This window comes from Andrena cerasifolii, chromosome 8 (genome assembly GCF_050908995.1).
Source record: "Andrena cerasifolii isolate SP2316 chromosome 8, iyAndCera1_principal, whole genome shotgun sequence".
NCBI classification, from domain to species: domain Eukaryota; kingdom Metazoa; phylum Arthropoda; class Insecta; order Hymenoptera; family Andrenidae; genus Andrena; species Andrena cerasifolii.
In genome coordinates, this window is record NC_135125.1 from 925,900 (window position 1) to 952,925 (window position 27,026).

At 42.2% G+C, this 27,026-nt stretch overlaps 2 protein-coding genes and 1 pseudogene across 7 annotated transcripts in view; 2 read left to right on the plus strand and 1 right to left on the minus strand.

Annotated features, from left to right (window-relative positions):
* LOC143372209 (uncharacterized) overlaps nt 1–27,026 on the plus strand; it is a 568,382-nt gene that overhangs the window by 87,194 nt on the left and 454,162 nt on the right. For all 6 annotated transcript variants that reach the window (XM_076818223.1, XM_076818224.1, XM_076818225.1 and 3 more), the window contains one exon: nt 3,698–3,918. In XM_076818223.1, coding sequence (XP_076674338.1) covers nt 3,838–3,918 — 81 coding nt within the window. In that variant the 5' untranslated portion in view covers nt 3,698–3,837. The remainder of the gene's footprint in view (nt 1–3,697; nt 3,919–27,026) is intronic.
* LOC143372396 (uncharacterized) lies at nt 13,082–15,004 on the minus strand (annotated as a pseudogene).
* On the plus strand, nt 17,827–19,697 carry LOC143371925 (uncharacterized). The gene is made up of 3 exons (XM_076817579.1): nt 17,827–18,450; nt 18,548–18,873; nt 18,957–19,697. The coding sequence occupies exons 1-2, from the start codon at nt 18,022–18,024 to the stop codon at nt 18,866–18,868; spliced, it is 750 nt and encodes a 249-aa protein (XP_076673694.1). The 5' UTR covers nt 17,827–18,021; the 3' UTR covers nt 18,869–18,873; nt 18,957–19,697.

The following is a 27,026-nucleotide window of genomic DNA, read 5'->3' on the forward strand; positions in this document are numbered from 1 at the left end:
AAGATGGCCGATACTGCACGACATGCATGTGAAGAAAGTTTTAGGTTTGATGCGTAATATAGAATTGTATTGAGATTGAGATGGATCATGGACAGGTTATGTTCGATTTAAGACACACACTGTACACAGTGTTGGTGTGTTACGTGCTGCGGCTTTTGGTGTTCGAGCGGTATAATTTTTACACGCAATTCTGATTAGGGGTATCCCAGAGTCCTTAGACTATCAAATATTGCTGTATTGAGTTTATTTGTTAGAAGAGCAAGGAAGCTCGCCGCAGTCGTAACAGTCAATTCTTTTAATTTTTAAATATCTATTTACCTTATCAGAAGGATAAGGAAGGGGTAGATTTTGGGATCGCTAACCCAAAATCCGCACCAAACAGTGACACGTTGTGGATACATTTGTTTCTCAACAATCATCCGTGGATTTTCTGAACCCCAAATGCGACAATTTTGTCGATTAACCGAGCCATCAAGATGAAAATGAGCCTCATCGCTGAAGATGATTTTGTTCGAAAAATCAACATCCACTTGTTGTTCCATAATCCATTCAACGAACTCTCTTCGCTGTGCGTGGTCAGTAGGCTTCAGTTCTTGAGTCAATTGAACTTTGTAAGCATGAAGATGCAAATCTTTCGTGAGAATACGCTGTAGAGAGCTCCTCGAAATGTCCAATTTTTTACCACGGTGCCGAATTGATTTCCCTGGACTCTCAGCAACATTCTTACGAACTACTTCGATGTTTTTAATAACCCTGAACTGTCAGTTAGCACACTGTCTTTTGTTTTTCGTTGGCAATACTTTACTGCACAAATGGCGCCAAATTCAAATCTTGCGTAAATTTTGGGACACCCTTTTTATATATATAATTCCGCGTATATACATATATATACGCGGAATTATATAAATGTATTTTCTCAGTCACGCTATAATTTCCCCAGACACTACTTGCTTTTGCTCAATCCTCAGACGTTCTGATCAAACATACCGGTCGATCTGTTCAAACTCGTTCATACCTTCACACACGCACATCTTCAGTCATGCCAACCTAAAGAAAACACACTTCCCTGAAATTACTTTTTATTTTTTTCCAACAGAACACTTCGCGGACCCCAATGACACGCACCTCGCGATTTACCGTCACAGAATGTCGCAGCTTCACGTTATCGGCAGTGGCCAGAGTGGGTCCGCGCCGAAAATGTTTACGCTGCATTTTATCGCTCGAAACCATTACTATGGGCCCCTCCACTTAGTGAGGCGGTATGTGAGTGTTCATGCCCACGCATCAGACTCTTGATTCAAATACATAATCGATCTGTACGGAGTATCCGTACGCATGGGAAACCATGACATCACACATGCTGAGGGCCTTCTCTCATCATTCATAAATTTATATATACAATTTTTCACTAGGGGAATCCCACAGTCGGCTGACTGTCAGAAATTGTGTTAGGTATCTAATAGAAAAAAAAAACAATTCTTAATTAATAATCCATACCCGCTTCGAAACGTGCGACGAGACCGTGGGAAGGCGCGGTTCCCTGCATCGGATGTAGAATATACAATTCCGTCAATTTTCTACGAAGCAACCCAATCTGCGCATTCCTGATGTAGCCGTTACTGATCGTGTTACAATGTTTAGCGCGGCGGTCACAGGTGTTCTCAATGAGGGTTCTCCCACATTGCTGAAAGGCATTGTTGAAACGCATCCCCGCCACTTACACAGAGCGGATTCGGCACAGCAAGAGAAACACTGGGTCTTTTCGAGCGCGACTCTCTGGTGAGAACGCCGCTGCGTCAGCACCGCCTTATCCTTATCGCGGGACGGCAATATGTCGAGGCGACGACGCTCCGAAGGAAGGATTCTTGTTTTATTAAATTATTATTAACTACTAGACGGGACTACGATCAACGAAGGATTTCCCATAACGCTAGGCGTTGTTTATGCATACCCCGCCTAAAAAGAAACATTTTCACGTTCTGAACGTAACAGATGCAACACCTCGTCAGTTTAATGAAATTGAGCTCAGCTCTACAACAGACTCTCTCGTATATTATTGATAATAGCGGTCGAATACAGAGTGTGAAATGAAAGTGATACGAATCCGCGCGGAGTCCCCAAAATTATGTTAATTGTTAGAGTTTATGCGGACACCTGAGCTATGTGACATGATTGTTAATTACACAAAGAGTACGAGTATTTTGATATTGCGTGAGTGAGACTGAGATTGAGAAGATGCGTGTTATTTCTGATAACAGCAAGCACGCGAGCGTTACGATTCAACGCTGCAGTGAAAGTGAGTGTGGTGGCGTTGGGAACTATCACATTTCCAAACATAAGCTAATTGCAAAAACCAGGGCATTTATGTATACCTAATAGTGTAAAAATTGTCTACGTAATATGACAGAATTATTTAATTACCTGAAAAATAAGAAATCAGCTGTGAAAAGTAACTTATGTCATACGGAAAACCAGAGTAAACGTTAAACATCTTAAAACTGTGATAATACTGAAGAAAAAAGAACGTCACCGGAATACGTTGCTTACAATTAGTGTTGAACTATGATATAGTTGAAAGTAATTACAGAGGCTTGAGTTTGTACAATTGCGAGACTTTCGTGATGGTGTCTTACCAGATAATAACGGTTACCTTTGTACATCTGCGTGTTGCGTCGCGATCACCTATTGCGCAAGCGCGTGTCTTATTCTTATATCTAACCGATACCCACACCCATTAACAAACACACACATACATGCCAGCGGCCAAGCACGCTGAACCCTAATATATAATCTAGTATCTAACTGTAGTGTTAACGCTTAGGAGTATATTATTTATTTATTTCTCCATTGATTATGCAGTTCACTAATATTAGAAGCGAGATCTAGCTTTGACCGGTACTGTACGCTGCCCGGTACTGTAGGATTTTCCCCTATAGAGTGCGCTGTCGTACTTGCCCGAAGTTGACATCCTATGTGCCAGTCGTTACACTTTCGATCAGTACAACTCTGTAATTTTGAAATATAGAAATTACGAGTAACAAAATATACAATGACAAATATTGTACATTTAAGGTTTATTAATGATTGATGATTATGGTGACTTAGCTTATGATTTAAAAATGAGGAACATCACTGAATCAATTGAAAACTGTAAAACTTGCAACAAGCATAGAGTTAGAGAAAGTACTCATTTTCAGTCTCAAAGAATTACTATAATTTAAAGGTTTGACACAAAAATTATTCTAGAACGTAATTAAATATTATTGTTTCCATTGGGAGGCATTTATTACCGCGAATAAGTAAAATACTTTTTAAACTGAGGGGTTACATTCGGTTCTTTATCCGTTTAGCAAAAGGGATTGGAAGGATTATCTTGCGTCTATATACAGTGCGGGAGTACTGTATTTGTTCTTCTGGTCATCCATACTTTGGATCGTTTTGTTTGTGGATTAATATTGGTGACTCTATAACATTTCAACCTATGTGTAGGCAGTTTAATGTTAAGTGAACTAGAAAAATGAATATATATTTCTATAATGTTTGTAAAAGAGCAGTATTGTATAACCCAATTTTTTCAATAACAATATTTACACAAACACTAATTGATGTCGCTTTATCTGAGCTATAAACGCGCAATAACTGACACCCGTTGATAATACATACCGACTAATGGACCTAATGCTTTTTAACATTTCAGTGGGCGTGCGGGGGTGACCGGAGTGATGGGATGGGGCCAGAGCCCCATGGAGTTCGGGTAGACCCGTCTCCGGCCCAGCTCCCCAGCCCCCTCCGCCATCAATATCGCCACAGCTCCTGCCAGCGACGCAGAGGGCCGTCATGATCGAGATGGAGGCCTCTAGCAATCAACAACAGAAGGAGAAGGAGCCTCGCGTTCACAGGCCTTGCGCATTCGACAAGGTACGTGCATTTTATTTAAAAAGTATTGATTTTACAATACGGGCGAAGCACAAACGTCTTCTACCTGCCACTGCTACGCTTTACTGTTCCAGTGATGTAACAAAACGTCACCACCTTGAGTGGCGTCGGCATACTCTCGCACCGATATTTTCTGAAAATCATTGAAACTAATGTCTGCTAGAGTTCTCAAATATTTGCTTTGAAACAGACACGAGCTTGGAGATCTCTTAGCATAGTACAGTGTTGTCACTAAAAGAATCCGCGTCTTCTGCCCCGAAAATAAGCCAACATTCCTTTGTAGTTGCCGCGGCGAGTGAGTGATGCCAAGGAACCTATTCCATCTTTTTTCGATAGTCGACGCTGTGGCAGTGTCGACCGTCATTTATAAATGCAGGTTGTCGCTGTTGCGTGACTTCTCACTCGTAGTGGCAGAGAACAAAGGCAAGCCGAAATACTGGTTGGGAGAGGTACAGTACATACATATGTAGCGATCATGAGTGAGACTTCGAGAGGTGGTTTCACCTCATCAGTATACAAACGGGCCAAAATAAAAAAACATGCACAGTCTTCCTCGGATTATTGAAATGCTTTTTTCCACTGGATTATCGGGAAAGACCTACCCACCCCACAGTTTTGCTTCCGCGCTGCGAGGGAAGCAGAGTTGGGCAAAATGTAATCTAATTACAAACTACAAATTACGATTCAAATGTAATTGTGTAATTGATTACACATTATTTTCTGTTTTAACGATTAATAATGTGTAATTGATTACACAATTACATTTTAATCATAATTTGTAATTAGATTACATTTTGCCCAACTCTGGAGCGAGGGCCTGCGGTCGCGGGTAGGCTGCCCGTTTACTGCCGAGGGAAATAAAACTATTGGGCCAGGTAAAATACTCAGTACCGAAAAATAAAATGTTCATGTTTTTGATAAATGTTCATGAAAGTATTACCAATGGATTTGTTTATAGTTTCTCGATGAAAATGAGTTCAAACGCGAAGCAATTCGGTCCATTTTTAGTGAACGTCACTACGTTCACTAAATATTGTAATTCACACACTGGAAACCGACTTTTTTCCGTTACACACTATGTAACAATGTAGAAGAGAAATTAAATGGAGAATATCAACAACTTTAAATTTGTAAAGTGTTTGCTGAAGATTGCTTAAATGCAGCTTTCAGGAGAAAGCGCCTGGACGTTTAGTATCTATTTGGTATTACGAGGATTGCCAAATTACTTCGATAATTGCAGGAGAAGTTTTGTGAGTTAATCTCGAGAAAACCAGAGAACACGGGGACATAGGACCCGACCATCGCGAGGTAAGAGCACCGGATAAAACGCACATGCATAAATGATTTCAACCGCAAGCTTCCGCCGACCTGGCACGCTTCAGAGGCGCCGGCCGGGGCCTCGAGACCCCCCCCCCTCCCCCCCCGGACACAACGAAGACCCTGGGATCCCCAGGAGTGGGTGGGATCCCAGGGGAGAACGGCGACGGGGCTGTCGCCCCGAGCGGGAAGGAGGAGGATGGGCGACTGACGAAGGGAGAAGAAACAAAAGCGGAGACAGTGGCAGCACTCACGACCGCGGAGAAAAGCAGAACATTCAGAACAAAGAGGACAGAAGATGAGACATAAACGTTGTAACCGTATCCCGAGACGGTTACTAACCGGACGGTGGGTAGAGTGGCCGAGTGAACAAAACGAGTAAATTGGCTGAACGGGTGGTGTTTATTGCCTTGTGTATACAGTAGAGCCCGGCCAGGTCTGTGCTGGCTATAACAGGAAAGTATCGGCTTAGTACTAACCTCAACCCATCGGACCGACGCTGGTCTGTTGCGGGCGCGTCACGGACGCGGTCGCGGCGCGAAGATCGCTTCGAGTCGGCAAGTGAGGAAGGAGGGTGGGGTGGTCGTTCTGGTGCCCTGGCTGTGGTCTTCACCAATGGCCTTGCCCGAGAAGTCGTGAACCCGATCGCCCAGTGGGTAAAACCCGCGGGAGATACGGAAACTATAGAATGCCCTCCGGGGCAGGCGAAGCCTGTCCCTAAGATTGGCGGCGGATATCGATTTGCGTCTAGAGGTCGGCGAACTTGCGTTCCTCTACGGGCCGTGGAGGTAGGGGAGTACAAAAAGACACAGTGATACAGCTTGTAGTACACAAGAGATCGCTGGGAGAGCTCTGATCATTCGCCTGTAACGCTCGTGGTAGACTCTGCCTGACGGGCCCGCCGCGCTGGCTTATACCTGTTGCCGCGCTAACTTCGCGAGCGAGAGCACCGCTCGGCGCGCAGCCATCTCGCGGCCGCGCCGGGCAACGCCAGGCACGAACGGTGAGGGAAGATCAACGTCCCACCGTTATAACTCGTTACAACGTCACCGAGAGACCGACGAAAGATGACCCATGAAGAACGAGGATACGCGGGGGTACCGAGCAGTCGACGCTATCCCCCCAAAGCGGTAATGTCCCACAGAGAGGGGTCACACGGTGCTATCCGAGATTCACTGCCGCGCTCGTTCCCACCTATTAGACGCAAGCAGCCTTGGGTCCGGGCGAGCCGCGAGACTAAAGGTCTGCGCACACATATCCGTTCCGTATCAGTTCCGTATCCGTACGGTGTCCGTTCCGTGTCCGTGCGGTGTCCCTAATTTCACTGACAACTGTGTAGGAGGCCTGCTCTGGCCCGGTCAGTCTGAATTCAGCCATTTCTGCAAGCCTGCTGTACAGTTATTTCAGTCAGTAGGTGACAAAAGTATGCGTACACCCATCAAAACAAAATAACATTTTTAAAATTGGTCCAAACGAAATGAGTTTTTTTTAGAAGCTAGAAATATTAGGTTCCTAAGTAGGTGGCGCGTTTTGTCGTTTTGAAAAAAATGGCAATTGGTCGGAATAGCGAAGAAAATAATGAAGGTCGCTTTTCCACTTTTTTCCTGTGCCTGTAATGAAAATTTAAAAATCTCTTAAGTAGGTGGATTTAAGTAAGTTTTACTCCAATGCTGGTACATAGTAAAACATCTGGTTTCCTGTAAATGGGTGCTTTCCTCTACATCAGCAATCCACTGCTAATTATTAATGTAAAAGTACATTTTAATCTATACAATCTCATCCACACGCTATTGTATTAAAAAATTACACGCAATAACTCGCGACGGGGGCCAACGCACTTCGCGTAGGGACTCGGGAACAGGTAGTTTGCACGCGCGGGGTCTCTTCAAATCCCTTATCGCTCGAGTATATACACGCGCGCGAATATCAAAACAGAAGGGCGCGCGATACTTGGGTGTAAGAAAAGGATGGCCATAGGGATGTCATTATATTAGGACCAATCGGACCTGCGTTCCTTGCAGACGCGCAGTTTCTACCTCTTCATACTATTGCGAGATGAGAAGAAATAAGACTACCACCAAGCTGAAATGTCATAGAGGCAAGGGGAATCGCCCGCTCGCGTCAACCTATCCCCTCCAACACAGTTCGTCCCGTGACGAAGAACGCGAACGAAACCAATCGCAACAATCCGTGGATATGGACAGCCGCTAAGAACCGAAAAGTAGGACTTCTTGGAGGGGATAAGGTGGAGCGAGCGGGCGATTCCCCTTGCCCCTGTGACATTTCAGCTTGGGGGTAGTCTTGTTTCTTCTCATCTCGCAATAGTAGTAATATCTCCCCCCTATGGCCCATCTTTTCTTGTAGCCAATACGTCACGCATCCTTTTGTTTTGATACTCGAACGCGTGTATTTTTATATACTCTTAGCAATAAGGGATCCGTTGGCAATTTAAACTACCCCTTTGTTCCTATGTCCCTCCAGCAAGTGTATTGGTGCTCATCGCGAATAATCGCGTGTGATTTTTTAGTACAACGGCGCATAGGTGAGATTGTAAAGTTTAAGAGGTTCTTTTACATTAAGTGTTTATGAAAATATATTAGCAGTGAAAATTGAACATAAAAAGGCAATATTATTATACAAACGGAATAGATCTTGAAATTTTCCAACCACCTCCACTTACCAAAAGGTACATAGGTATATTTATTACGCAATTACATTGCAACTGAAGAGCTCTTTCACAGGGGGATACATGTATGCGATACATGTATCGCGAGCTGCCTACGATTTCATTCAGATGCCGATACACGTATGCTACGTGTATGGTGGATACTGATTATACATTGTTTATAAAGGCGTTCACAGAACAACTCTCGTGTCGTGTTAATGATTTTGTGTATCCCGCAAACGTCGGCCGCATGATAGTTTTCGTATGAAGTTGGCAAATGAAACGTTGTAACGGGTGAATTCTTTCACACGGCACGCGGCGAGGTGGCAGACATTCTAAAGTAATTAAAAAATGTATGACTATCATTTAGATTTAAAAAGTTCATGAAATACCTAAAATACATGAAAAGTTCCATTTTCATGTATAATGCTGTTTATGGGATGAACCCAGTGCTTCCTCTTCGCCCGGTTTTTACTACATCTTTTGTGTAAAATCCAAATAGATAACGCTTCAATCTCATTCATTCTTTCAGAGAAATATTTTGTCCAAAAATGTGTGGGGCACAAGAAGGTATTTTTTATTGAAGAACAAATGATCGACACCTATCGCGATACGTGTTTTGCCCCACGCCGCGTGGAAGAGTTTGCTCGTTTCCACGTTTCATCTGTCGACTTCAGACAAAAAGTATCGTGCGGCCGACGTTTGCGTGGTAGACAAAATCAGTATCGCGATACGAGAATCGTCGTGTGAACGCTTCCTCTGGAAGCTATAATGATCAATGGAAAATCGGAATGCATCATACACGTATCGCGATACATTTATCGCCGTGTCAAGAAGCTCTAAAGTTTGCACGTCCTCTTGAATCGCACATCCAGCTCCATTTCCCTAACACCCAGCATTCATGCATCCGATCATACCTTATACCTTACCACGCAAAATTCAAATACAAAACTCTTTTCATTACAATCATTAATAACGATCAGAATTATGTCATGTTTGGTATAATTTTCATTGCAAAAACTCCAGCAATACATTGGTGGTATTCGTATGGAGATCTAATATTAATTATAGAAATTCCCATTTTCATTACTGAGTGGCCTATTGCTGTCCTTGTCTTTATGACTCTAGGGTCTAGTATCCCTGAAGCGCGTGGTGCGAGAGCTTCGACCCGAGAACCTTTCACGGTAATAAAAAAAGGTCGTCCCTTTCACCTTTCCGTGATTTCAGGACTCCGTCAGTCCAAATGCCCAAATATCGTTGGCAACCAAATTTTAGTTTCACTGAACGGATAGGGGTTCTACACTTGTATCTGCTGACATCCCTGACACGGACAAGTGTGCGCTGCTCCATTGTAAAGCACGCAAACGATATTTTTTTATAGCGATCCTGACGGCTCGGAACTGGCGGGTACGGAGAGTTCGTCGAATTTCACGGAACTGACAAGTGTGCGTTGCTCCATTCCAAAATAAGCACCCGATACCTTTTACGACCACGGAACTGACACGGAACGGATATGTGCGTGCAGACCTTAACACGGACCGTGGCGCCCACGGATGTCCAGGCCCTGATTTGGAGAAGGATAAGCATACTAGCATGGGGGGAGGGGGGAGGTGCCGGGGAATGGACGGTCAACGCCTTCTACGGGTAACACCTCTCGCCCGTGCCCGGACGGGGACCTCGCACACCGTATTCATCTGCGAACGGCAGCGACGAGAGGATTCAACGCAGTCAAGGTAATGAAAAAGGATCCAGAGGAAAGCAGTCGCGGGTCTGGCCGTGCCATGGGACAATACACAGACCGTGGCGCCCACGGACGGCATGGGCACCTTAGTCTGGAGAGCATGAAGTTGACTGAGACCCAGTCGACGGTCTCACAGGCGGAGGGACCCTTGGCCCACAGCGGGGGGACACTCTCGTCTCGGGAGCATCCCACCACCGCGCGGGGGTAACACCGACCTTGATGGGACACTCCTCCCGTTTCCACCCACGACCCGTCCCGCAGGCAAGCCCACCCGGAGAACGCACCGAGGGACGAATACACCGGAGGTCGACAAGGACGAGCCCCACGGGGGCTCGACGGAGCCAGCATGGCCTTCGGGCAAAATAACGAGAAAGAGCATTAGGGCAAGAAAAGCAACGACCGCCGCCGTCAGGGTCCCGCGGAATCGCCGGGGCCGCGCGAAAGCGTGTCGCAAGCAAGGAGGAGGGAAACCGGCGCTCCGTCCAGGACGACGAAGAAAATCGAGCTTACAGGGTGAATAGGAGGTCTGGTAGAGCGGCGTCGAGACACATTTCGAAAAGCCGCGGTTACAATTGGGAGCAGGCTGGTATCTCTGGTCCGAGAGGGCGTGTTAGCGCAACGCACAACACTCTGGCACACCAAAGTGTGTTTAGGTAGGGATCGCCCGCCCTCGAAAACGACCACCCCCGCGAGTACGGTCTGTCCGCAAGCTGGCCGGGGCCTATAAAAAGTGGATGTACCCGTGAAACAGGGTAGAACCTTAACGGGTTAACCCCTTGGCCTACAACATCGAGTGAGACTCGTGGTCTCTCGATCGGGCCAAAGATGGAAAGCACGAGTGAGACTCGTGGTACGTCGATTGGGCGCAACGTAAACAACAAAGGTCAAGGGCACGCCTCGTGAGCAATCCTCTACGACGACTGAACGTTTCGCCGATGTCTTTTCAACTCAGTTATTCCTGGCCGCATACACATGTATTTACTTTGTTGCAACTGCGTAACGGGGCTAAGACATGTGCGATTGACAACTTCGGATGCTGTGCCGACCCGTGAAATGGCTCGACGCGTGGCTCACCGCTGCTGCTGATTTGGTGCCGGCAGTTGGAATTTAAACGGTAGGCTAAGGGGTTAATGCGTACCCATGAGGAGGCGGCCATCCAAAGCCATTTCCTTCATTTGAGGAGGCCCATCTTCCCGGACCGTGCAGGGAAGTTCGGTGCGGCCCTCGCGGCCGGTGGCAAGTCGTACATTCTATAATAGGGAGGCCTCCCGACTCCGTGGCAGTGCAGAAGAAGAGAGGTGCATTTCCGCCGGAGCCCTTCGATCCCATGGTAGTGCAGGGGAAAGAGGTACGATTGCGTTAAAGCACTGGGGGAACAACTGCCTCCGGTAATGTCTGTACACTCGCTGGCCGCATGGCCTGAGTGACGCTTGGGACCCGCGGCACGTGCCGTTATGCTCCCCCCGCCGCTGTCGAGAGTAAAAGACTAAAAGACTAATCACGAGAAGCGTGCTTTTCCCCTTAAATCGGGGAACTGGAATTCTAATCGTGTTTTCATAATAAAAATAGACCGAATTGCTTCGTGTTTGGACTCATTTTCGTTGACATAAACTCACCAATCCATCGGTAATAATTTCATCAAGCTGTAATCAGTAATATCAAAATTTTCATATTCAATACTGAATGACTCAATTCGCCGTCGGCCGAGGGTCTCCCGCTGGTGCGCTATTTTACTCACTCTCGGTTTACATCGTTCAACCTTCTTGTCAGACGGTTCGGGCGAAGGCCCTAACAAGAGTCAGTTTATTTGGTGTTAACTATTTTCCCTGCCTCGGTTTATGGAGAACTCCCTGGTTCCGAATCTTTCTCGGTAATCCGGGGAAGACTATATTTGTTTCGGTCCTTTAAAACATATCTGAAAACTAAAGTAATCGGAGGTGGAACACCATCTCTTCTTATGAACTGTGAGGAGTGGTTTGACCCTCTAAATATGCAAGCGGGTCAAAATACAAATACACGTGTTTACTATTTTTCAGTCCTGTAAGTCGGTTATTACCAAAAATCAAAGCAATCGGAGGCGGACAACTAAAAACCCCTCCATGTGATTCAATTCTTTCGAATGGAAAAGAAATAGAATAAAATATAGTCCTTGTACTGAAATCAATGATCATTTTTTATATGTTTATCGTTTATGACATTATTAGTCTTTTTACAAAATTCGTTTATACTCAGCTTAATAATACTATACATTATGAAGTTACAAATGATTTCCTTATGCATATAAATGGAACTAACTGTAAAATATCGCTTAAGGGGGGAAACTCAAGCAAACCACTAAGAATAAGGTAATTTTCGGAGATTTCTTTAGGATATAAATGCTCGATGAATCTTTCTGTAACTTTTTGTATATATTTGTTTACATTTCAAAATAGCAGGAAACCAAAATTCATTTCAATATTTCCTTTTTTGGGGGAGTTATTATGGTTGCTCTCCATGGTCTCGGCATTGATGAGGTTAATCGGCGTGCAGTGTAAGGCTTGGGTTTTGTCCTGGAGTAATAAATTAAACAGATTTATCTGTTTAGTCACGTTTTGCGTCGGGAGAACCGAAATCAGCTAAAAAAGTGTAAAATTAATAATAATACGGGTCTCTGAAAAAAAGCGTTTTTGTATAAAATTTTTGTCTTAAGGGATCATTCTACATACTTTGAACCGCCGAAAAATTAAGCTTTTCTTAAAGATATTTTTTCAGTAAATACAACATATAATGAAATAAATCTTTTAGGTATTTGTTAAGCTACTCTTATATTATACAAAGAAATTTTTTTAAAAAATTGCAATATGTTTTAACTGTTTTTTTACAGTGTCAATATGGCACCTAAAAAAGAGGTATGTTCACGGTGTAGGTGATTTCCCGACTCAGGCTTATTCGAAACAAAAAATTCCAAAAGATTTTCAATCTGTAGTAGTGTCGCTATAGCCTGCCCCTACTTCAATTAACAATTTTTGTTGAAAAGTAAGATAGCGCCGGTTTGAAAAAAAGTTTGACAAAATACCCAAAAGGATGTTTTCTCGGATGTTTCATGAGAAAAATCTCGGTTATTTCTCCACAAAAATTGTTAATTGAGCTAGGGGTTATAGTAACACTTATACAGATTAAGAATATTTGGAATTTTTTGTTTCAGATAAGCCTGAGTCGGGAAATCACCTCCACCGTGAACATACCTCTTTTTTTAGGTGCCATATTTACACTGTAAAAAAATTGAAACATATTGCAAAAATTTAAAAAAAAAAAATTTTGTATAATAAGAGTAGTTTAATAAATATCAAGGAGATTTATTTCATTATAGATTGTATTTACTGAGAATTTTTTTACAAATAGCTTAATTTTTCAGCTGATGAAAGTAGAATGACCCCTTAAATATGCAATAAACATAGTTTTAATAATTAATATCATAAATCAAGTAGCCACGCCCGGTGGGAAATTCAATTATGTATATGTATGTATTAGGACAGCACGATTAATAAAATATTTGTTAAGTTATGCTGCCCGCCAGTTTGAAAACCGTGGTTTCGAGAAAAACGCGTTTAAAGTTTTCGGTTCAGAAAAGTCGATGTTTTCGTAACTTACCTCTCTCTGACGCTACTCTGCGATTCCAGGCCCGTATAATTGACCTTCTGTTTCTTCGTAAAATTCATTCTCCTCGATTTGTTGCAGTCTACGAGCTGTACGAGGCTCTTTTGCGTTGCTCAAGCTGCGACTCCCCTGCCTGATCAATTACACGTTGTTGTACGAATTGGTGTAAAATTTACAATGCTGGCCAACTTTTATCTCCAACGCATTCATAATTGTCAATACTGCCTGATATCCATTGTTGAAGATCCCAGCAGCTATAAATGCAGCGATTTCAATAAGTTTTACGCCTGTGTGAAGATGTTTCGAAGCTAATCGCCATATAGTAGCATTAAATCTTTCATTGGGGTTTTGTGTGTGCCCACCTAAGCACCTCTCGAGCAGACCTCTGTTTGCTAAATCTTTGTAAATATGAAATATATTCTTTTGGTCGTCTGGATGAAGAGGAGGTGGGTGGTTAAATTTATTTTTATCACCTGCAGCCTCAGCGACGCGTCACATGCATCAGCTATCAACTCCCGCCGGACAGTTGTCGCGAATAGGTTTCTTTTTTGTCGAGTATAAATGATTATATGTAGCCATTATAGCTTTTTCCATGTTATCAATCGAGCCAATATTCCTGCGAATAGCTAAACCGTAATACTTGGTTCATTTTTTTATAAGGGTATCTGTTTGGGTTGCGAAAGTTGATGGGAGAGCGGGTACGTGGTTCGCGGTTGAGGTTATGAGTTGCGTGAAAGAACGGCAGTGGTTGCGGTGAGTTGTACCTCCGTCACTTTATTTAAAACACAATTGAGAGTACTCTGAGCGATGATGCTGAGGTAGAGTCGTAAATTCTACCCCTCACTGATGGTGAAAAGAGACTGATCACCACGTGGGACGAGCCTCGTGGCGTTCAGTTTCACTAGTTGAACGGAAATCTACAGCAGCCTTACACGCATATTATTGATAGCAATGATTGACTGCTGAAAGTGAGAGAACGCGAAATGTATCCGCGTGGATCTGCGACCACGCGGCGTCCCTTACAATTATATTAATTCAGGACGCATGAGTTGACACTTGATTGAGCTTTGTGAGTATTTAACACACGGATTGCACTTGAGAGTGAGCGATGCGTGTCGATTACATAAGATAACCGTGTGCTGAGAAAACGAGAGTGACTAGAACGTGAAATGAGCGTGCTTCCGTTAGAGCGTCGTCTCGAACAATCTAGAACCCCATCTAGTGGCTGATTGGAGGATCGATCGTAGATTCGCATCGCTGATTGGTGGATCGATCGTCAATCCGCATCGCTCTCCTAAGGAGAGGTGCTGCGACGAGAGTAAGTGCGACAGTAAATGGAACTAATGCATTCCCAAACAGGTATCTGTTAATTTACCTTTTCAACATGGCCTATTCATTCAGTTTTGATAACATGTAAATACTTGCTATAGGGGTTCAAATCTACAATGGATTTGTACGTTTCCGAGTCTCCGTCACCAATATAATTTCCGTATTTGACTTGAAACTTTTCTTCGAAGCTCCAAAACATCTCTTTCATAGAATCTACCTCCATTTTTCCCGCGGAGCCGCTGTGATTTGCAGCACAATCTTCTTCATGATCTTCAAACCATTCTTCAAATTCTGTCTCAGTTTTGGTCGCTTTCGCGTACGTACATGCTTGACAGTAACTCCCTTTTACAATGAGGTTAATGACTTCTCCACTGTACTAGCCTATAGCGTGGTTTCTCCATAAAGTGACGTGAATTCGTGTTTTTTCTAGGATCCATCGCCAGAAACTTTGAGATTAGTTTCACATCTTCCATTTTTTTTATTTTCTTCCTGTTCTTGTTTGACAGCTTCTTTGCACAAACCGTCAAACACTGCCTCCGACGCGGTATGAATATGTTGCACAAAAGTAGGGGAAGGTGGGGTAAAACGGAACGCTTAACTTTGGAGGGTGATAACTTAAAATCGGGAGGAGAAAAAGACACGAGACTTCAACAGGAGTCTTCAGTGGACCTTAGACTATAAGAAAACCAAAGTCATTGTTATGAAAAATCTTTGGGAATGACGGAAAATGAAATTTACCGGAGGTATTGAAATCTTCACCTTGCTCAAATGGTGGGGTAAGACGGAACACCCACTCGAAGACCGTGTAAACGTACAAAATCTTTATTTTTATGATTTAAAATGTATTCATTTATGTTAAAATCTATAAATATATGTTTTAGGTATAACTATTGCAAATAAAATATAACAAAAATATATATTATACATATAAGAGAAAATATTTTATTAGATAACATGAAAATTACGGAAAATAATTAAATATAAATATAATATCGTAAAAGACGGATAGATTAATACGGTTTGTTTATTATTTTATGAACAAAAATCACATACAAATGTATCATCTTCCTTTTCAGTACTGGTGCAGGCCTCATGGGCCCACCCTTTACATGTGATGCATTGTATCCAACTTTCTTCTTGTGTGGACTGAACAAAGAGTTCATTACAAAATATGCATCGGTCCGTAAGAGATTTCTCTGAGACTACATTCTTTTCAGGTTTCTTTTTTAAAGGTGATTTCCCTTTTTTTCTGGTAACGGCTGTCTTTTTTTACTATTTTCGGCTTTATCATTTTCTTGTTTTTATTCAAGTTGCTTTGGAGTTCCAGCTCTTGCATATAGGTAGATGAAGTTAATATCACAGTTTTGCCCCTTCTTCTGCTGGTTTTTTTCTCTGTCCTACTTTCTTCCTGAGGAATAGGCATTAGTATTGTAGGTGTGCATGAAAATGATGAAGTCCGGGCACTATAGTCCCTGGAGGTTGAAGGTTCACCTTCCTCACACGTGAACGGGGCACTATAGTCTCTGGAGGTTGATGGTTCACCTTCCTCACACGTGAATGGGGCACTATAGTCTCTGGAGGTTGATGGTTTACCTTCCTCACACGTGAACGGGGCACTATAGTTTCTGGAGGCTGAAGGTCGACTGTGGTCAACAGGCCTATCAGTAGTCTGTGATGGAGCAAACATATAATCGGGGAAGACTTCTCTATTAAATGGAAATATTCCAGTTTTCTTAAATCCTTCAATAGCTGTCTGCATTAGGGCGGCTCTTGAAAATGCTGTCACGAATAATTTCGCTACCTCGTAAATTGTTACGCATATTCCAGGATGTTGAATTAGCCATTTCCGCACCTCTTGTTCATAATAAACACTTATTGGCGCCATAAGTGACACATCCAGTGGCTGCAACCGATGAGTGCAGTGGGGAGGGAAACATAACAGAATAACATTATTTTCTTATGCAAGACGAAGTAGTTCTATGCTTTTGGTATGAGACGCATGTCCATCCAGCAGTAAAAGCACGGGCTTCTGAGGTGACGGATTGGAGAATTCAATAAATTTTTTAAACCAAGTAATGAAGCTCTCTTTTTGAATCCATCAAAAATCAATTTCATCTTGCAATTTATAGCTTGTATAAGCTCTCAAAAAGTGCCATATTTCAGCGCCATATAGGCTCCTGATCCCCGAAATAGTTTTTCAGAAAGAAATCCGGCGTGAGTCGTTGACAAACCGAGCCAAAGCATAGCTTAGCGAAAGCTCGCCCTCTATGTTAAACTCTCACTCTAAACAAGTCACACGTATACAAGCACGCACCCATATTTAAGTATTTCAACGCATTTCAGAGTAGTTCTTGAGTTGGCCGTTGTTCACGATCAGAGGTCGCTAAATTCAGTCCTCAAATTATGGGTCGGTAACACAGATTGGGTGGCGACACGAAGTCCCATAAGGTGATAGGTCTATTCTATACCTCGTCTGTGCTATTTGTAACGCGGGCAATAACTCAGCCATGTACTTACAGTAGGTAACTCTCTAAGCGGGCCCAAAAGGGTCAGTGGTTGCCGACAGAGGTCAGACACTCCGGGCGCTAGACACCATATTTTTTTAAATCTTACAAAACTCCGGTTTACGTGAGAATATACAGTGAGATTTTACGGTGCAGTGAAATTAGCTTGTATAAAACGAGTGAAATGGATCTCATTAGCCGAAAATGTCGCAAGAGTAAGACTAGAGTGAAGCGTGCTATTCGTTTAGCAAAACAAGCGGCGGTAGCTGCTAAATTGAAGAGAAATGAGCCTGCAATAGGTGATTCTTCATCTAATGCTCATTTCGATAATGGAAAGAGAAAGCGACTAGTACTAAGAAACTGGAATACTTCAGAAATAATGAAGAAAAACCTGTTTCTGAAGTGCAGAATAAATTTTATATAGTGCACAGCTCTACAATTCAAAAGTTGATAAAAAAACTGGACTTGCAGTGTTTCCCACTCAAAAATGATTGTTCTGGATAGTGACGTACAGGCAAAGTGACCATCCTTCTCAAACATATCGGAATAGTCCCAAATTTTCACCCTTTTCATTTTCATTTTGTCCCGTTTTGTTCCGAATTATAAACATTTTTTCCCATTTATTATTACAATGTTACTCTGCCCCGATTAGTTTTCTATAGAAAATTCCTTACACATATTTCTGTATTTATAAAAAAAGTTCTTTATCCCTCCTTGACCAATCATCCTGAATTCTGAATTTGGAAATCTGGTCACTTTACATATAGGGATTCACAAGAAAATTGACTGCAAGATGTAGTAATTGTGAGGAAATTATTTGGCAAACTTACACCAGCCCCAGAATAAGCACCGATGAAAGCACAAAAAGACCACCTTTCTTGATAAATAGGAAAATGGTGGATGCTTTTGTCTCTGTGGGAGCTGGTTACGCTGCAATGAAACGATTTGGAATGGAAACCGGTATCAATGTGCTTTCATCAACAACATGGAAAACACACCTTGAAAAAATTCAAGCAATTAATAAAGAATTCAAGGAAAGTATTCTCCGGAAGTCGTGCCAAGTTGTGGGAAACGTGCACATTGTTGATGAAACTGAAGTGCTCGATACGCAGATGTCATTCGATGGATCATGGCACAAGAGAGGACATACTTCGCTCCATGGCATCGCCTTTGTCATAGACATAATGACAGGATTCGTTGTGGATTACAAAGTGATGTCAAAGTATTGCCACATGTGCGCGATACGAACAACTGAATTCGAAGCAGATTCACCAGAATTTGTCGAATGGAAGAACATGCATGTGGAAATAGGAGAATGTCAGGTAAGTTTTGTGTGTGGATATTATTTTGATATATCCATAAAAAAAGAAAAATATGTATTTGCATGTATTATGTATATGCACGCATTGATTCTTTTAGGTAAATTTTGAAGGATCCTCCGGAAGGATGGAGATCGCAGCTGCTGAAGCAATGTGGAAGAGATCCATCGAACATTGTAACATGCGATACACCACAATGTTATCAGATGGCGATGCAAAGACCCATACCTATCCACAAAGTTTGCAAGTGTACGGTCCTGACATTGATATCCGGAAAGAAGAATGTGTAAACCACATTGCGAAGCGCATGGGTAATGGCCTTAGAAATATTGTCAAAGAGTGGCGAGCCAAAAAAGTAATACTTGGTGGCAAAGGTGAAGGCACACTCAAGGAATCTACCATTGACAAATTGACAACATAATACAGGTTATAAAGCGATTGCAGAAAACATATATTTTATCAATTTGATACTTTCTGTCAGGTTGCAAAATTTACTTCTAATGTTAGAGGAATGCTATTGTAAAGAATATGCCAAATGTAAAGGCCATGGAAGATGCTGTGATGGCTACTTTAGATCACTGTAGCTCTACAGACAGCAAACCTAACCATGCCAGATGTCCTAAGCGCAAGGAATCGTGGTGTTTTTATAATCGAGTAAAAACTACTAGACAAAAACCAATGAGCCACATACACATGTCACTCAAGCTGTCTGAAGATGTCGCCACCATAGTGAAACCCCTATACGAAAGACTGTCAAATGAAAATTTGATGGCACGGTGCTGCAAGGGAGGCACTCAAAATGCAAATGAATCTCTCCATGCAAAAGTGTGGAGATTCTGCCCGAAGACAACATTTGTATTGAAGGCAAGGCTTGAAGTAGCTGTGACATGTGCTGTTTCAGAATTTAATATGGGTTGTGTAGGCTCATTGACAGTGAGGAAACAAACAGCTGGGGAAGTTGTATCTGAAATAGCTATAAGTATAGCTAGAGACAGAGACAACAAAAGAGAAACCTGCAGTGCACAACAGCAATCCACTACAAGAAAGCGCTTTAGGAAGAAACAAAACACAAAGAAAATTGCTGCTGAGAGGAAGAGACACAAGATTGATGAGGATGTGTATCAACCAGGTGGATTTTAGACTATACAAAAAGGAAAAATGGTCTGGAATTTACTCTTTAGATTTAAAATGCATTTACTCCAAAACTTACTTTTTAAATATATTTAATGTTCCTTGCGCAAAACTGTTGGTCTGATTCTTTTTCAGCTTGGCATGCTTCAAGAGTAACATGAGATCTAAAAAATTGTGTATCATCATGAAGAAATCTGCAAAACTCTTTGCGCTGTGCTTGATTTTCCTCAAAATTTCCTTCAAATTTTGCATTTTTTACATTTAATAAATTCAATAATTTTTAGCTTAAAAAGTAAAAGACGTAGAAACTTCTCGATACACAATTTTTTACTTTACTATGGACCCTTCTTTGCTGCAAAAACTGGAAGCTGTGGCATCACACACTTTGTGCAAGAACATTTTTGAATTTATGCTTGATTTTTGTAACGTAATGTAAATTCTATGAAAAGTAATGATTAAAACTGAGTTCAGAGTGGCATAAGGGCTTTACTTTAAACCTACTTCCTTCCCTTAAGAGGAATTCCGCATGTCTCAAATATTTTCGGACTTCAAAATTTCAGTGTCCTCTTCCCTTAAAGACTTTAATGGGTGCGAATATTTTAATGTCTCTAATCTTTCTAGTAGGGACTATAACTTCCGTTTTGTTAGGATTTAACGTTATTTTTCAAAGTTTGTAGTATTTTTCTAATATATTAATGTGTATTTGTATGTGCTGTTGTATCATCTTATAGATTAATCCGTCAATCCATACTTTATCAAAAGCCTTTTGAATGTCTAACAGTAGTAATACAGTCACCTTATTCATATTGTAGTTATATCTAATATCATTTACAATTCTAACAAGCTGCTGTACTGTATTATGTTTCTTTCTCAAACCAAATTGAATGTTTTTCGTTAATTTCTTACTATCCTCGTGTTTACAGAGTTTTCACGCTTACTAGTCGGGAGCGCTACGCACTGATCCACGCTGCTCCTTGGTCATTGTTTTCTATCAAATGTATATAAGGGAACTAGACATTTTTCAAAGTCGATTTTCTCGAATTTGGGGGGGGGGGGAGCGCACCTTATTGCTTTGGGAAATTAAAGTCGGAGTAAAGACCTTCACGTACACTAAGTGTAAACAATTTCTGTGTTTGCAAGTCCTGAAGGTCCCCTTGTTAGTGGCACAGGTTTTCAAGCTGCAGGTGAATTTCCGAAAGGGTAAGATTTAGTTACTTTATTGGTGATTATTATTTTGTACATTTAATGCAGGCTTTGGCTTATTTCCGGAGATAATTCTCCAAATTTCCGTACTTAAATTTGTCTTCTTATTTTCGATTTTTCTAATAAAAAACTGTGTATTTGTCTTTTTACTATTGCGAGATGGGAAGAAGGTGAACTACCCAAAAGCTGACATGTCACAGAGCCAAAGGGAATCGCCCGCTCGCTCCACCCAATCCCTTGCAACAAAGTCCGCCGCGTAACACAGAACGCGAACGAAACAAATCGCAATAGTACCTTATACATGATTTTCATTCATTTATCCATTATTCATTAGTCACTTTAAATGACAAACAAACAATGAGAAAATGTTCCATTTTATTTGTTACGTCTTTTTCATTTGCCATTTTACGCAATTTCCTTCGATGCATGTCGACTTGCTTGTTCGTACTCGCAGCGCGGGAGCTCGGGCAGAGAGCTCGCGCTCTGATTGGTCGGGGTTTTTTGTTAGTATCTCGTTAACGAAGTTTCGGATAATATTTTCGCTAAGGAAAAAGTTGCTTCCAATCACCCCACAAATCAGCCTTCTCAAGGAACGGAAATAGTTTTGTTACACCCTGTATTCTGACCAACCAGACACGCATTCTTTGCAGACGCGAAGCTTCCACCTCTTCATAGTAATATCTCCCCCTTACGGCCCACCTTCTCTCGCAGCGCATACGTCCGCGCGCGTATTTGTTTTGTTATTCCAGCGTGTGCTTATACTCAAGAGATAAGGGATCTGTTTCGAATTTGTAGGGAGGACGGTGCAGGCGGGACCACGCGGTTAGTCAAGAATAGTTGTGATTCGGAAAGTCTTGGAAGAGTGGGTGGTCCTTCTTAAACCATTCGGACGACTGTAATCGCTTTCCGCAAGACGCTGTGTACACACGATATGCAACTATAGTCGCTCGCCACAAAACTCTGTAGGTTTACTCTGGAGTTGCAGTTTCGATCTTATGTCATTAGGAAAATATAGCTCTGTCCATACTTTGTTTACGTTCTGAACATTGTCAAAGCGGCGTTGTTTAGGGGTATCATGTAGCCCCGAATGCTGAAGACTGTCCGCGCGCAATGTGTACATTTTTGGCGCGGTATCTCGTTCAGCAGGAGCGTTGCACCGAATAGGACCGTCGTAGCGAAAGGATTAAAGGTGGCCGTTCCAATGTGCGGCTGGCAACGACGCGGGTCGCAGTCGCCTTTCGAGCACTTGAAAAAAGGGTCTATTGTTGTATGAAGTCTCGAGGACCGTCGAAGACAGTCAAACACTAAGGTCGGTATCAGATATATTGGCCGGTGAGTTTCGTGAGGGGTATTCTCCCACCACAAAGTTTGCCTGCCTCGGTGCTCCTTTTCTCAACGTTTTCTGACTCGCTTTCTTTCCATCTCGCTCTCGCCTTCGCAGAACAAGAGTGAGCCAGAAGTAGTGGGGATAGTGCCAAGCTTCTGGCGCGTAAGCCAAACCGAGCTCTCAGCGTAGAAATACACATATCAGAATAGGTGTGCGTTAGCCCCCAAAAATCAGGATCTTTATTGGTCAAAAAATTGATTCTTTCTCGACAGTTTCATCTCGCTTTTGTCTACGCATAACTTCGTAACGCACACAACTATTACGTTAAGAATAAACAACAGCCACACAGCTACGTTACAGGCGGAGCCGAGCAGCGTTCACGTTATTCCATCATATCCTTCGGGGCCACGCAACTCCAACTGACAAATCCACGATCGTCAGATGGTGGTGGTTGATGTCTCCTCGACCGCTGCTCGCGAAAACGAATTCACCGGCCAATATATCTAGCTTCAACCTTAGTTATCGAGAAATACATAATTAATGTGAAAAAGAAATGACCCGTGGGACGTAGAAATTCCTAGGCTCGAACCTGCGTTCAAAAAGTTTTCAGCGGTTTACCTCTCCGACACTTTACCGTTGCGCCATCAACGCCATTGAAAATATGTAAGATATTTTAGACTCAAATGGCATAGTATCTTTAGTTCATTTAATTCCTATGCTGTTTTGCTGTATGTGAAGACAATGCAGATAGCATAAAATACTTATTCCATAAAGTATGTACGAAAGTTCGACCAATAAGTTACTCTGACACGGAAAAAACGGAGAAAAAATGGGTTTTTAATTTTTTTAACTGCGGCGCACCAAATTGAAAAATCTGAAAAAAAATCAGGATAATAGTAACAATGATACGTACCTAAGGTAAAAATATAATTATAGTTCTGCAACTGCTTCGTTACACAACCGGCATTTTTCATAATTTTTTTGAGTTTTTTTTATTTTTCACAGCTTGGTTTTTCAATTTAAAAATCTGAAACGATTCCCTAATATGTGCCCCAATAACAGAAATGCATCTGATTTTTTTAAAAAATTTTCATTCGCTAGTATAGTAGAAATTCGGCAAAAACCTGATTTTCTATTTTACCCTTTACTACCCCCGGTTCGAGATATAAAGTTGAAACTCAGTACAAATGGTTCTCTTTTTATAAGCTTTCGAATGACTCATCGCGAGTTGAATTTGGTTTAAGGGCACATTTGACCATCTTAACCGGCTGTACCATTTCACCAGCACACCCATGAAAATGTTTTCATGATTTGTGAGTGGGAAATGATTGCACACGATCTATCTGTCCACGTTTGTTCACCCAAAATTTTCGTTTGTCCACCCTTGAAATAAAAGTTATGACCAAATTAAGAAAATTCGTCATCAGCACAACCACGAACTATGAACATTTTCCACTTCTTTTTAAGTGGTTTATTATTGTCCACTATAAGTTTGCGTTTGTTCACCCAAAGTTTTAGTTGCCCACCCTTCAGAATCGAATTATTAATAAAAATAGCGAAACAGTAGAGTTTATTTCCATGGTATATTTATGAAATTCTTTTAGTTTCATTGGAATTATTGACGTTAAGTATTGATGAATTAACGTTGTTTTTTTAAATAATGTCAAACCTACGTATGAGTTATATGTTAACTCTTCCTTTATGAATTTATTTCAAAATGTTCGGTATTTGAGTGCCAAAAATGGGATGTTGAATTTTTTCCCTATTTCTTGGGATTCAGCACTACTGTGCGACATAGAATACAGGTAATTACTTCGTGATTGGCAAATATTGCCAAATCTTTTTTTCGCAATTGCAGGGATATAAAGAAATTTGCTTGGAAGATCCCGGAATGTAGCTAAGTAAAAAGCCGATACTAATTGCTGATATTTTTTCTATGGGTTTCTAATGGGAAGAAACTATATGTAGCTAATTATTTGCTACTGCTTATCGAAAACATAAAAACATACAAACTTTGACACGTGTTTACACACAGATCAGAAGTAGCCGCCATGATATTTATGTCTTTTTTAGGAGCTCATATTATTAATTTACAAGAAATATGTAAAAAAAAAAACGTAATCCCATAACATTTGGATTTCGACTTGTGTCCCTATTTCTTGGGATTCTGTCCCACTATGGCGATGGATCTCGCTGTGGTCGCAGCACAGTGGAATCAAAAGCTGGCCAAAGTTCTAGATGTTTTAGAATTTGTTCAAACTTGGTTTATAAGCGTTTTTGGGGTCGCTGATTTTCAATCTAAAGTCAAAACTTCAAAATTCAAAATGACAGGTCCAATATGGTGTCAATAATTTCAGAAAATTGGCCAACATTATTTTTTGTTGTTTAATGAAAAAGAAAAATACTTTATTGATCTTAAAAAATATATTTGTGTCACAATAAAATAAATCGATGATCAATCAGATGATGATGTCAACGGTTCCTTGTCGCGTAGGAAAACACTTCAGCTACGTCCTCTTCATCATGGGAACATGAATCTTGTGTATCCAAGGACCAGTCCTAGTCACTAGAAAGAATCATTTCTATGGTTTCTTTGAGAAAGGGTTTACTTGTATTTCACGGTATGAGTCTCATACCTGTTAACACGGAAATGCGACCGTACAGGCGTACGTGAAACGCTTCAACTCTCGTTTGTCATTTCTAGCTAAATTAGCTATAAAACTTTCATCCGAACGAATTCGAAACCAATTCTTTTTGCATTGTGATAACAAATCTTTGTCCAATGCAATTATCTGAGAAAAAGCATCCGGACTCACCCGGAAGTAAGTAGTATAACTAGAGGGTTTCTAACCCAGGAGCGCCACGGCGGGAGCGGGATGGGGGAAACCGTAAGCGAGCGGAACGGTCAGACGTAACCCAGCTGTTGCAGAGAACTTTTCATCTGATCCACCCCCGGAAATTTTTTCAGACCTGACCCATAGCAGAATTTTTTTCAGACCTGACCGAGGAAGCGGATGGCCTTCAGACATGGCACACCCACGAAATTTTCCCCCCAACGTAGAGAAATAATAATTATAAAAATAGAATATAAATAGAAAAAATATACAAAAACAAATTATATTAAAAATTAGTGTTGGTGAGGAGAGAAGGATGAATACAGGCAAGTATATAGATTATAATATATGCAAAATGAGTATATATTGTTACATTAATTTTAAAAATAGAATATAAATAAAATATAAAAATATAAAAATATAAAATAAGAAGAACAAATATAAAAATATAAAATAAAAAGAAAAATATATAAATTAAATTATATAAAAATATATAATTTATGGAGGCGGTGGAGATGGCGGCGGCGACGAATGGCGATGATGATAGCCCCTCCGGAAGGGGCGATGGTGGTCGCGGGCGCCGCGGCCGCTGCAGGATCACCGCCGATAATGGTCGCGACACCCACGGCTCCCTAAAGCGCGCAGCCATCCCTGGGCCGATCGGTGCCGGTGGCTCGTCCTGGAGCTATGGCAGCCAATATGGCCACGGCTCGACGCGTCTGATTTGGAGCCGCGGCGCCCGAAGCAACGGCGGCGAAGGCGGAGGCGAGTCCCAGAATGTTCTATGTATAAACATCGATATAATATTGGTGCATTAAACATAATAAACATCAAACACACAAAACAACGCCATGTATTACATAGCGACGGCGACGGCGGCGATGGTGTAGGTGGCGGCGAGTGCTAGAACTCACAATAACCGATATAATATTGGCCTGTTAAAATCGTAAGAAACATTCTCGAAACTTTGCGGAATATTAGGTACATACCTCCTGATTATTCTTCCACATGGGTGGTAGATACTCCGGTGCAATCCTCCAAAGTCCCATTATGGCTGTGGCACACTTAGCAAAAGGCTTGACAGACAACTAATCGCGCAGCGCTCATATAATTTGTCACACGTGGGTCCATGCCTAAAGTTGCATACGTTGCAAAGTAGGATGCCTTTGTTCTTCACCTTCTTCTTCGCTGACCTTCCCCTTCCTCTTTGCACTCGTCTCACTCTGTTGACCCGAAACACTTCTCCCCCCACCCCCAACGCAGAGAATTAATAATTTTAATCTCCTCCCGCACCGAGCTATCGAACCAATATGTAGACAGTTTAGCTTAGTTTAGTTTACCGAGTTAGCGGGGTGGCGTGATGATGTCAGAGGCCACAAAGGGAGAGGCAGTCCTAACGGACTCGCTACACCCCCGAGGGGGAGCCTCCATAACCCAATCAGGGCAGTTTACCCCACTTTCGGACGACGACCCGACTTTTTCTGTGGCCCTGGACTACCTATTTGTTGGCCGTATGAAGCGTCGCCTCGTCCCTACGCAGTGGGGCTCCGCTTTCATCATGGAGAACGTGCCGGCCTAGCTTAGCTTCGAAATCAGGGACAAAGCACGTATCTCCAGCGATAGTACAGAGTAGGCTGTATTCCATCCGCGCGTATTTTAGTTGATATCTCTTAGGTGCCCGTCGATCGTCGGGCGTGACCGTGATAGATCCTGATCGTTGATTTTAACCTAGGATCCGGATATTCCGGAGCCGTTACCCGGATTAGGTTCCCCAAGAGTGCGTGTTAAGAATTCGCGGTGTTGGTAGGGAGTAGTGGTTGAGCGGTTCGGTACGGCAGGTGTTTGCTCCGTGCTGATGCCTTTCCTTTCTCTCCTATTTTGCGGTGGTTGCGGTACTGTGTTCCCCTACCGAGAGGGGCCCCCTTCTGCCCGGGTTTCGCCGCCGGAGTCCCGAGTTTTGGGCGGTTTTTGACTCGACCCTGGGGCCAAGAAATTCCTTCTCATTTGTTGGTCTTTATCCTTGTCTACCCTATTGTTAAGCTTGATCTCCTTAACTTCCGCGAAGATCCTTGTTCACGCCGTTC